Genomic DNA, 12041 nt, shown 5'->3' on the forward strand with positions numbered 1-12041 from the left:
GATACTGTCTCTTGTGTTTGTTCATATTATGGACATGAAAGTTGAAGTTGGCTGCATCACACCCCAATGTGACTTCAACACGCGGGTTGGTGTAAGTTACATCAAGAGTTTAGACAACGGTGTGAAATGTAAAAGCACTTTGACTGAGGTTTTGCCCCCAGTGACTTTTAATTAAATGCAAGCATGTTCTAATGACCGCTAATTCGTTTTCCCTCGCTGCCAAAACAAACATTTGGTTCTCTGTCTTCCTACCCAGACTTCTGATTCTTCATTAAATGAATTCAATTTGTAATGCAGTAAACTATGAAATGTTATTCATGTGAAATTTAACCATGTGCCGTTTTCCAAAAATCATGCATGGTTAAGAATGATGTAATTATGTATACAGAAATAAACAGGTAGCATGATGGGATACTGATAGGTACAGCTGCCTCACAGTTCCAAGGTTCATGGTTTGAAGCTCAGCTTGGACCTTCCTGTGCGTCACAAAAGATAAATTCCACATGACAAACTGAGTTTTCCCATTTCAACACAGGACAAATGATCAATCAGTATGTTTAAGGAGAGATCCTGCAGCTTTTACTTTGTTCAGTGTGCAAGAAGAGGCAAGAGTTGTGGCAGGACAACTTTTGGCATGACAACATGCTTGATCACAACAGCCTGAGGGTCCAGTTCTTGGCCAAGAAGAGCATCGTCCTACTCGGGCAACATCCTTGACCTGGCTCAGTTTGAAAATTCCTCTATCCCAAACTCAAGAGCGTCATCAAGAGACCCGTTTTGAAGATTCAGATGCCATCAAAATGGATGTGACGAGTCACAACGGCGGTGCACAGGATCCCAGAAGAATCTTGTCAGGAGTGCATGAAGACGTGGCAGAGAAAAGAACCACATTAGACTCTAGGGCAGCGGTCTCAAATAGCAGGTAATGTGCAACATTTAACTTCTATCACTCAATACGAGGACATTATCTTTGCATTCCTTATTTTTGCTTGATTTAGTTGCAGCACACTTATGTTGTTAGGAGTTAGGCAACATTTCTTTCTAGCTAGGAAACCTTTTAAAGTTGGTCGGACAGCACTACTGTCCTCTATTTGAATTGGAATGAGAGAAGCTTGCTCTTATGTCAAGATAAACGTTAGGATGTCATTAAGATAAACGTTAGGATGTCCATTAACAACGCTTATATTAGGATGCAAAGAATATTCTGTATATGCTATATGTTAATCTTACTTTTTTGTTGTCTATTATATTTATATATGCTTAATTATTTATTGTGACAAAAAATATTTAACATTTTTTAGCGAAACGTGTTCATGTTTCAACGTGTGGTTAAATGCATAAAACAATTATTTATGAAAATAAACGATTTAACCCTGGAGAGCCCACGGGGTCAAATTTGGCCCCAAAAATTCTGCTACTCAAATGCTACCCTTAAATCCCAAAGGGTCAAATTTGGCCCTAATCCTAAATTAAGATAAGATATCCTTTATTAGTCCCACACTGGGGAAATTTACAGCCTCCAGCAGCAAGAATGTAGGCAGAAAGAAGAAAAAACAAACAAACACCGTCCAATTAAGTGCAATATAAATACAAAATGGATAAATCGCAGTGCTATTTACAGTTGTTTTCCACATCATTCAATTATTAAATATTATTGTTGCTATTTTTAGGATTAAAGCATTAAATATTTGAAAAAACATTTTGGTGTTCAGTGAACATATCACAGTCATTTAATGTAAAATTCATCATTTTCCAAAGAAGAAAAGGGTTCTTGGGTTTTCCATGGTTAAAATAAATTGGATACATATTTTGTTCTGTTTTTTTAACCTCTTCTACTTTTAACGTGATCCGTTTGTCCGTTAAAAAATGAATTTGGGCACAAGTTAACTCTTGGCCTCCTCTCGAAAGCAGTTCTGTTGATTGATATGTTAGTCGTCAAATAAGAAACCGGCGCTTCTTGTCACGTGACCACGGAGGCGTTCGTATAACTATAGGTCACATGGTCCTGTTGATCGGTCTTTGGCCGCGCTTCATTAAAACCAAGTCCAAGTCTAGCAGCCTAAACCCTGCAGCAGAAACACGTTAACGCTACGGCTTTACTCATTTTGCTGTACTTTGGGAGCTATCAGTGCCTGGGGCTTTTAACCGCTCTCCAAGCCTTATCTTCATGCTAACGTTAGCATACAGACAGGTAGCGTACTAGCTGTGTTAGCTGAAGTTGTTGTCGTCGAGCTCTTTTTCGACTAAGATCTCACCGCCACCAACTACCAGAAAAACATGACGAGCGCTGGCGGTGTCCAGACACGGTGGCTGACATTTACCGTGCATCTTATTTTTGGTATGTATTGATTTATCAAAGGTAAACAAAACACATTCTTGTGGACGTCACGAAAGTATGGAAGGTTACCAACATAACCCACGTGACCAAGTTATATGTAACATTATCTGAACCATACATGTGTTTCGACGTTTTTAAAAGGCGCTATTAATGGTTAAAAACACACTTAGGCACGCTCTATTAGCGGTATGTTAATAACATCACTTTTCATGAACTCGTCTCATTTTGTTTTCGTGGCTATGATGAGTTTTTTTGGGAGACCATAACTGATGTCACAAAGCAGCAGTTAATGAAAAAAAGAATCTTTTTTTTTTTTTATTTTTTTTGCGATTCAATGCTACTTAACCCTGTGTGGGAACATGATTTACCCCCTAATCTTAGAAAACTATATGATGTGTTTTCTATAAATGACAATGAGTCTTTCACAAATATGTGGTGATATTTTTGGCCAACTATTAACTTGCAGATCAGCTTTAATTCAGCAACAAGAGAGAGTTTGAGCATCAACAACCATTTTAAAGTCATGCCACAGCTTTTCAAGTCTGGACTAGGCCCCGTCCAAAACCATTTTGTTTTTTAATCATACAGAAATTGACTTGCTGGTGAAGTTTATTGACGCTGACGAGACGTGTACCAGCTTCTTAAATATGGCATTGTTCTTGCTTTTTAAAATATTTCATCAACAATATGTTAAGTATTATCCACTTAAAATTATTATCGTTTTAATCTAACTGTGTACAATTTTTGGGGTGAGGAGGCTTTGGTTATATCCTTCCATGAGGAATGGCTGAAAGAAGATAGAACACGCAGAAAATGTTCGATACTTAGATTTTAGACTGCGAAAACTCCCCCAGAATATTTATTTAAAGGCTTAAATAATACAATATAATGATGGTGAAATATGAAATAATTGTTGAAACTTTCTGTATTATATCATCATTTTAACAAAGGGCCTTGTGCATTGCAGAATACACACCTGAGAATTTTGTGGGGATAATAAAAGTGATGCAGAATTTCTGAATCAAGGTTCCACTGTTACTTTATTCTCACAAAACAACCCTTTCTTGTAGGATTTTGTTTTTTGTGAATGTTATATTTTGTCAAATTTATTTATTAAGTAGATAATATTTATTTTGGGGGTCAAATTATGCATCTACATTCTCCTAAAAACCTTTTTTTTAAACTGAAAAAATATCACTTGTATTCTTCTGACTTTATTTTTGCAATCAAGATAATGCGGTATTGAAAATGAAAGAATGGATTTATGTAATATTCTGTACATGCTGTGTGATGTGGTTGAAGCCGCTGTGGTCCTGCACCAAACTTTGGCTACCGTGACGCCCCCCAGCACTGATGCACCACACAAGGAGCCTGGCAGACCGGAGACGGGGCACTACCAAGTGACCGGCACTAATGGCAGCGTGTGCTTGCTGGCGTACATGGGCCTGCAGCTCAACATCAGCTTCAGCTCCGCATCCTTAAACGAGGTGCTGGTACACACCCTTGTTTATCTCTCCATGTAAAACGCTTCACGGTCCATCTCACTGCATCTGCAGACGGTGCAGGATGTCGTCAACCTCGAGCCCAACACCACAAAGGCCTCCGGGTCATGTGACGCAGACAGCGCCACGCTGCGACTCTCGGCGGACGCCAATAAAACCAATCTGACCTTTTTCTTCACTCTTGTAAGTTTCTCGAAACTTACTTGTGCCTATTGCATTTTGTGGAATGGCCACAAGTCGGCAGCGAAGTGCAGAAGTGAAAGTCTTGAATTGCATCTTATTTTCCCTCCAGAACACTACGTCCAATAAGTACCACGTGAGTGAAATTACTCTGTCAGCAATCTGGCCGGACATGAAAGGTGAGTCTCCTGGCCACAACATTAGGTACACCCATGAAAACTAAAGAAATGGAAATACAGACAAAAATAACTGCCCCCCCCCTTGTATTTTGGTTGTTTATACACTGCTAATTTTCTTCAGAAATTAGTCTTTGTTATGCTAACTCTGTTGTCAAAGTAGTAGTCATGATAAAACCATTCTGTGTCCTGTATCAGAGCCCTTTTTAGCACGTAACAGCAGCCTGGACTACCTTCGGGGAACCTTGGGCTTCTCGTACATGTGCCGCGAGGAGCAGACGCTTGACGTGGTGCCGGCTTTGTCCATCAATACCTTCCAGTTGCAGGTGCAGCCCTTTGGCCTCACTCAGAACAAGTTTGGCACAGGTAAACCATCTCGAGCAAGTGTCAATTTTCCCCACAATCGTTTTGCCTGCCCTCCATTTTTCACCCCCCCCCCCCACTCACACACACAAAACGCTTAACCTCTCTCTCTCTCTCTCTCTCTTAGCTGAGCAGTGCCAGATGGATGAAGACGACATGCTGATCGCAATCGTGGTCGGGGCGGCTCTGGCTGGCCTGGTCCTCATCGTGCTCGTTGCCTACCTCATTGGCAGGAGGAGCCATGCCGGCTACCAGACCATCTGAGGTGGCATCCGCTCGCATGTACCGGTAACCCGAGCCTTCTCTCTCCGTGATTAACCACTTTCACATTTAACACGCCACAAACTCCTGTATCCTTAACCCTGGGGGATGCATAAGCTAAATCATAATAATAAAAGGGATGTTGTGAGATTTGTGAGGAAATATCTAGAAAGGAAAGGATTCATTATTGTGTTCTATTTATACATTTTGTAAAGGGAATTATTGGATTTCAGGCCACTTCTTGCTTCTTTTGGGGGGCCAACCTGTAGTGGTTTTGTTTATTTATAGCACAATAACTAGTGTTTCTTGTGGTGAAGACACTACGTCTCAGTTTGGAGTTTAACGTTCAGTTACTAGTATTCACAATATCTCTCGCTAGGTACCTCAATGTCGGCTGCTTGTTTAGTCATGATTGTGAAGTCTCAGGAATGGCCGGTGGCAATGTTCTTGCATCCATTGGAGACATGGACTCATTTGGAGAGGGCATGGGGGATTTGTTTGAGGAAACTGGATTTTGGGTGCTAAAATGCTTGACTGGTCTGATAATAAAAGGATTGGCAAAATTCAGCTCAGCAGCTAAATCATGCGACTGCCTTCTGGCATGACTTCCACACTAAGGTTAGACTACTTCAGGAAAAATTCTGGATTACACTACATATCTTGAGTGTTGGTATTCCCTATTATAGATTAAGCACATTTTATTAAATACCCACCCAGACGAAGCACATTTTTGTCTATGTCCCCTTAGGTTTTTTGTTTTAATTTTTTACCTTACATTTTGTTGACCTGAGTGTGGTGATCAAACAAACACATGTTGGAGGTCAAGATCTTCAACAAAAAATGAAGGGGACCTACCTGGCAACCCCGAGGCACTCTGCAAGACAAATAGGTGGTGGCCATTTGACAAAATAATGGGGAAAATGAATGGTCAATTAACCAAATGTGACTCAGGATTTATGCTAAAACAACCTAACCTTACTGTGGTCATCTATCTGGAGTTAAGGTCTGTCAGCTCCCACAATCATCCCCAAAAGAATAACCCAAATGCCAATCCCTAAATCAGACTTTGTGCAGCTTGCCTCAAGGCTCCCTCCCCTCTATCTACTTGTTTTAGCGGTTACCTTGACAACAAAAAAAATGTTTTTAATCACAAACCAAGATCAGCATAAATGTTGGGTTCAGGCTCAATTAACTGAGTACTAATTTCCCCAATTAGCAAATTTGTCAATCCTTTTAATTTTTTTAGTTGAGTGCCACAAGGCTCCCATCTGGGTCCAATTAGATTTTTGGTTGGCTTTTTAACCTCCACCATTATTTGACAACCACATTGTTTTGCATTACATCATGTTAGATTAATTTCTGTGTTTTTCTTCAATCAAAAATGAAATTTTGTCAAATGCACGCCCCGCCCCAATTTTTTTTTCGGGGCGAGTGCCTAAAGGCTCTTTTTAGTCCACCTGGTAACTTCATAAACTTTATTTTATATCTTCAAAATGTCTGACTACATGCTTAGCCTAGTTTAGCACAAATCCTGGAAAATCTGCACGTTGTCTTTCCTCACCTTGTTATTGAAGAGTAGTTTTCTGTTATTGAAGAGTAGTTTTCTGCTTACATCACTGTTTTCCTTGTCAGTGCCTTCCCTGCTGCAACATGTCATGCAATGTTAATACAGAAGTACCTGCGGTTTTCATTCTCACATTTTTTTGTACAGGGCTGTATGTAAACATGCATCATTATGTAATAGTACTTATCATTTTTGGTTTACCGTATTGTTTACTGTTCCTCATCTGAATACCCGTTCATTTGTGTGTATTGGTTTTAATGAATTGTTTAAGATGTTTTCTAAACGATGGTCAATAAAAGTGATTTGAAAGTTGGTCTTAGTTTGCCCCGTTTGTTTTTGGCCTTGCCGCTTACATGCAGTGACTTCCCCAGATTTCTGAACTTTTTGATATTACGGAGCATAGCTGATGAAGTTATAAATGTTCAAAATTCAGGTTACCCAGTTTTTTTTCATGTAGGCCCTTCGAGTGGAACTTGGAGAGCTCAGTATTTTTTTAACACGGTACTTGGGTATTAAGTCTGAGGACCACTGATAGAGGAGTTAAATCCATATTATGGAAAAACTCATGCTTTTATTGATCTTTAAATGTAACAATATACTGTACTTACATGAATGTTCATTTGTCTCTACCTGTAAATAATAGTGAACAGAAACATAACATTTGTATAATTGGTAAGGCTTGTTTATCATTCATTTTGCAATGCAGCTTCAGAATAGCTCCTAACTGCTGTGGGACGTCTAAAAAGTATCAAGAACGCTGCTCAGGTTCAATTATTTGATTGGTCTTAAATGTTCTGAACAGCAGACTCGAGAGTTAATCGATTGTTCCCAGCCAAGAGGTGCTCCATTTTGCCTTAATCCATTCAAGACATGATTAAACACTTTCGAAAGCCGATTCCCACTCCAAGCAGTTTAGACAAAACTTTCCTTGGGCAAAGGAAGTCAGAACATAATGTTTTTTTTTGGGGGGGGGGGGGGGGCATTTCACAGCAAGTACCAAAATCGAAGATGCAATCACAGCCTCAAGGTGACGCACGACACTGACATCAAACCCATGAGACATCTTCAAGAGTACATAAAAGGATGCTTTATAAACAGGATCATATTTATATTATGCTTCATATAATTCTCTTTTGTAAATAGATACAGTATGTACGGTCAAGTTGTGGTGCTGGTGTTGAGCACTCCTTTGTCCTTTCTTTTCCAGTCCATTTACACTCGTCTTGGCGCGGCATCAGTGTTCATCCCGGAGCGGAGTGCGCTCACAGGATTCTGAGGATCCGGCAGGAGGAGCCCAGATGAATCCGGAAATGTCCCTCCTCTGCACTCTCCTCTAAGTGCTGCTGTTGGCCACCATTGTTTAAATAAAAAATAACAATAATCCACCTTCAAAAAAATCCCGATGAAGTCTCTGTAAAAGAAATACTCTCCTTCCCAGTTCTTTGGGGGGGTTTTTTTGTTTGTTTTTTAGAGAGTTTTACGTTTTGTTCCAGTTATGATCGGTCGAGCGAATTCCACAAAGTCGTCTATAAGCACTGGCCACGCCCCTAAAAGGAAAAAAAAACATGGATCAGAAAATTAAAATTCATCACATGAGCCTAAATATGTTACATTGGACACCCGCATACACATAAAAAAAAAAATCACAATTTTTTTTATGTGTATACGTTTTCGTTAAGCAACCCCTCATAAAATGTTTAATTTTTTGTTTGGTTGTTTTTTTGCCCATTGTCAACATTGAAGTTTCAACTCTTACCCTCCTCGTCGTAGTTGGACAAGTCGTCCGCGATCATGTTTCCAAAGTCCAACAGTAGGTTCCAAGTGTCTTTTGGAATGGAGCGTTTATGGTGCTCCTGAAACGACCCGGCGTCAAGATATGCTTAATATTATTTGTGCTTCAACAGCGCTGCTTCCATAGATTTTTGACTCACCAAAAGAAATCTATTCCAAAGGTCGAGGAACTTAAATCTTCCTAAAAGAACCAGATTCCAGTAAGCTACAGCCATCTCCAAGTCTGCAGGAAAGAAAAAAAAAAGGAAAACTCAAAGAAGTCATCTGAAGTTTGTCTGTGTTTCAAATTGATGCCATAAGACAGCATAATACAGTTGGACTTTCATCATGTACAATTTAAAAATGTTACATTTATTTTCATTTTTTATTTGAATGAAAAGTTACTTATATTTTTTTCGAGCAAAATTAAGAGTCTACTGCCATAATATGGTAATAAAAATCATGACATTAATCTGGTCAAATTTTGGCAACGTTGACATTTTTCCTCATGATTTAGAATTTACTCCAAATTACAAGCGTTTTTGATCATGCATTGTACTTTCCCTTGTAATACCATCGCTTCCCCCCAAAAAATGTTCCCATAATTTAAAAACTTCTTCAAACTGACTTTATTCTTGTAACATGCCTTTTTCAATTTTATTCTTATGAGTAGGACTTTTATCATAGCCGCCCCACCGTGGACCTGAATCCACCCACCTGCATGAGTGATTCTACTTACCTAAACCCTTCTGGCCGGGATTTTTGGCAAAGTTAAAAGTGAACTGGTAGAAGTCCTTGAACTTGCTGCCGTCTTTCAGCTCCTGCTCCAGTCTTGGCAAAAGGGCTTTGAGCTTGTCGGGGCTGTCGCACCTACAAGGCGGTAGAGGCACCGAACATTAAACCTCCTGGTTCAATTACAACATGGCAGCCTTGATGCTATACAAATGTAACGGCGATACTTGAGCCACTTGCTGTTGTTTAATTTCTATTGTATATATAGACACGGAACCTTCTTTCCCACAGAGCGGCTTACCCCAGCTCTGTCATGCCGTCCAGGAACTCCTTCTTGGAGAACTCGCACTGGGTGGCGGCGCGAAATTTCCACGCCACCACCAGAACGCTGATGCTGGCCGGATCCAGCATCAAGTCGTCGCAAAATTGCTGGATGCCCTCGATGCCAATCTTGTTCTCATCCTGGGGATCTGTATGTGTATGTGGAATAGATTCAATTACGTTGTGTGTGAAATGTGCTATTGATCACTGATTTTGAATTTTATTTAATGTTTTTAACAACCCCTGTGTATTGGTAAAGGTTAGAGGTCAGTGTGACTTTGATTCTATTTGGAGCAACAACGAGGCAAGAGAACAATGTGAAATCACTCAGTTGGATGTGTACTCTTTGCCTGTATCACTAAGGTATCGGATCAGGACTTGTTATCAGCAGAAACTAGAAGACCAAAGATTTAGACTTGGCCTCAGGTGTCAAACAAGTGTGACTGAAACATCCCTACCTTTGTACCGGTTGAAAAGTTGCTCCAGCTTCTTGCGGTCAATGGACGTCTTCATGGACTCCTTGCAGTAGAGGTCCGGATTCTGGAAGTAGTTGTCGGTGGCCACCTCCAGCTTCCAGTCATTCTGTGTGAGACAGTAAACGGCCGTCTTCTCGCCCGCCTGCGTGAAGGACATAAATTGCCGCACCTTGTCCCTCTGCGACGACTTCAACTTGTGCTGCGTGGGCAACAGGGCAAACGGGCGGTCAGTGGCGAGCAGGCCCCACAGCGCCCACACCAGGTAAAGACAGAGCAGCGCGCATAGACACACCAGCGCGCACAGGACTGCGTCCACAGGCATTCAGGGCACATGGGGGGAGTTGAGACCTAGTTCTCTGCAACATTTAGGATGATCCCAAGTGCAGGCCCTCACATGACTGATGTAATAGGAGCCACTCTTGACTATTTGTAGAGGTTTTAATAACAGCTCCCAAAAAGTGGTATTTGTTTTTAGCTCAGCTCTGAGGCCCACGACCCGCAGGTTGTGCACCTCTATTATACGCTTATAACAGGCCGCTCATCATGTTTTGGGTAAAGTGACAGTGGACCGTCATAAGCATTATTACGTTATGGCGAGCTCTGTATACGGGGGATAACAAAGGCAAAAGAATAGCGGTGGTGGGAATAGGAATCGCTGGGTTAGCATGGCCGAGCTACTGGCTAGACGCCAATTATTTAGCTTCGGTCTGTTGTTAACGTTAATAACATGCGTGCAATTGTGTCAGTGAGCTTACGCTTGCATGCGTGTCGTAGTTCCAGGTTCATAACTACGGTGGCCGAGCCTGTGCTATGTTAGCATGCTTGACAGACAAACACGGGGACGTTGCGGCTAGCTGTGTTGCTAAGCTAGCTGCTGCTGCCCCCAAAAAGATCAACTGACCTTCCGTTGAGAAACAGCAAGCCGAACGACACTCGTTGGTCAACGTGGAGATTGGGCGCGACGCAAGTGTTAATAGTAAAGCGACAGGTGCGACGCGTATTAAAAGACATCGCGGCGGTTAACGAGACGAGAGGGGGAATGTGTTTATTTTGGTTACCTACCATTTTCACACCCGCTAGTTCACCACTTTGGGAGCCGCTCGTTGTGCGCATGCATGGAAGCGACCTGCGGAAGGCGCAACTTTATGAATTCTTATGTGTTTGACAGTGTTTTATTGTATTGTATTTTAGTAAACACATTTAAATTTCAGCGTGAAACACGTTAAAGAAACAAACCTTTTACCCCCAACCAGCTAGCCAGCGGGGCCAAAAATGGTATCATTTGTCTATGCAATTGTTTTTAGTACACCTCTTCATAACATTGTATCTAATAACATTAGAAATGAAATATATATCAACTTACAACAAAGAATAACTTACAACAAATAAGCAAATATTAAGAAGTAATATGTATGCTTTCTTTAAATTAGGAAATACAAAGTACAGTATCTCCCATACAAATAATAACGTAGATGCTTGACACATTTAAACGGTCTTCATACATCATATTGTCCTGCAGTTAATAGTCAAATATGATGCCTGCAGCGCTGCATCCCCGCTCAGCAAGTTTTGTTGCTAGCAGGTTTAGATTAGTTTTATCTGCAAGAATGCACTCCGCAACAAGTGTGGACGCCTGCACACAAAAATATTGCTGATAGACTATATCTGTCACTGTCAGACTTACTTCATCTTTTTTTTTTCTTACAATGAAGGGACTCAAAAAGTATCATTACATGATGACAACAGCAAGACTTATGCGCCTCAAATACTGTTGAATAAAAGGTAACCAGAAAACCCATGCAGGCAAGGGAGAACTTGCAAACTTCACACAAGAAGGCATGAGCTGGAATCGAATCCTACACCTCTGCACTGTGAGGCCAGCATGCTAACCAGTTTACCACCTACTTAGGGTCATGACACAAATAATATATAAAGTACTGTGCAAAAGTCTTCCTTTGCTGAAACGCACTACAGTATTCGACATTTGTTTGTTCCTATTTTCCCTCCTTCCTGCCTTCCTTTCGGTCACACGTTTTTATTCACTATACTTTTAGTTCAGTTTATTTATTCCACCTGTTTTTATTCATGCAGCTATTCTTCCATCACTTAAACTTTCTTTTCTGCCTTCCTTCCTTAGCTTTTTCCTTCCACCTGATGATATTTGCCTTTTTCTTCCTTCCTGACCTGCTGTCACTCCTTCCTTCTTTTTTTCCTCCCTGTATCCCCCTTACCTTGGCCCGCTTTTCAGTTTAGTTCCCTTTCTCCCTTCCTTTGCTTTCCTTTGCTTAAAACTAATGTTCTCTTTTTTTGCCAGCTGTACTCTTTTTTTCTTGATACAAACGACTTCCCATCATTCAC

At 40.8% G+C, this 12041-nt stretch overlaps 2 protein-coding genes across 9 annotated transcripts; one reads left to right on the forward strand and one right to left on the reverse strand.

Moving 5' to 3' along the window:
* The first annotated feature begins 1983 nt into the window (after positions 1 to 1983).
* On the forward strand, positions 1984 to 8238 carry LOC147198240 (lysosome-associated membrane glycoprotein 1-like). Of its 2 annotated transcripts, XM_086124445.1 has the most exons (7): positions 1984 to 2338; positions 3641 to 3825; positions 3895 to 4023; positions 4133 to 4199; positions 4395 to 4562; positions 4687 to 4847; positions 7592 to 8238. In XM_086124445.1, exons 1-6 carry the CDS (start codon positions 2278 to 2280, stop codon positions 4821 to 4823), a joined length of 747 nt encoding a protein of 248 aa, XP_085980571.1. In that variant the 5' UTR covers positions 1984 to 2277; the 3' UTR covers positions 4824 to 4847; positions 7592 to 8238. The 2 variants fall into 2 exon arrangements, with proteins under 2 accessions (XP_085980571.1, XP_085980570.1); XM_086124444.1 differs by lacking the exon at positions 7592 to 8238 and having other exon boundaries at positions 4687 to 6696.
* Positions 7449 to 10838, reverse strand: LOC147198241 (DCN1-like protein 2). 7 transcript variants are annotated; one of them, XM_086124443.1, is made up of 8 exons: positions 10585 to 10737; positions 9853 to 9882; positions 9666 to 9789; positions 9188 to 9356; positions 8894 to 9024; positions 8316 to 8398; positions 8141 to 8237; positions 7449 to 7931 (listed from the first exon to the last, which is right to left on the reverse strand). In XM_086124443.1, exons 3-8 carry the CDS (start codon positions 9718 to 9720, stop codon positions 7852 to 7854), a joined length of 615 nt encoding a protein of 204 aa, XP_085980569.1. In that variant the 5' UTR covers positions 9721 to 9789; positions 9853 to 9882; positions 10585 to 10737; the 3' UTR covers positions 7449 to 7851. The 7 variants fall into 7 exon arrangements, with proteins under 7 accessions (XP_085980569.1, XP_085980566.1, XP_085980564.1 ...); XM_086124440.1 differs by lacking the exon at positions 10585 to 10737 and adding an exon at positions 9976 to 10416; XM_086124438.1 differs by lacking the exon at positions 10585 to 10737 and adding an exon at positions 10746 to 10838 and having other exon boundaries at positions 9666 to 9882.
* Positions 10839 to 12041: the final 1203 nt, after the last annotated feature.

The sequence above is a fragment of the Hippocampus guttulatus genome, chromosome 11 (genome assembly GCF_054856545.1).
Source record: "Hippocampus guttulatus isolate MCC_2025c chromosome 11, RoL_Hgut_1.0, whole genome shotgun sequence".
In the NCBI taxonomy this organism is placed as follows: Eukaryota; Metazoa; Chordata; class Actinopteri; order Syngnathiformes; family Syngnathidae; genus Hippocampus; species Hippocampus guttulatus.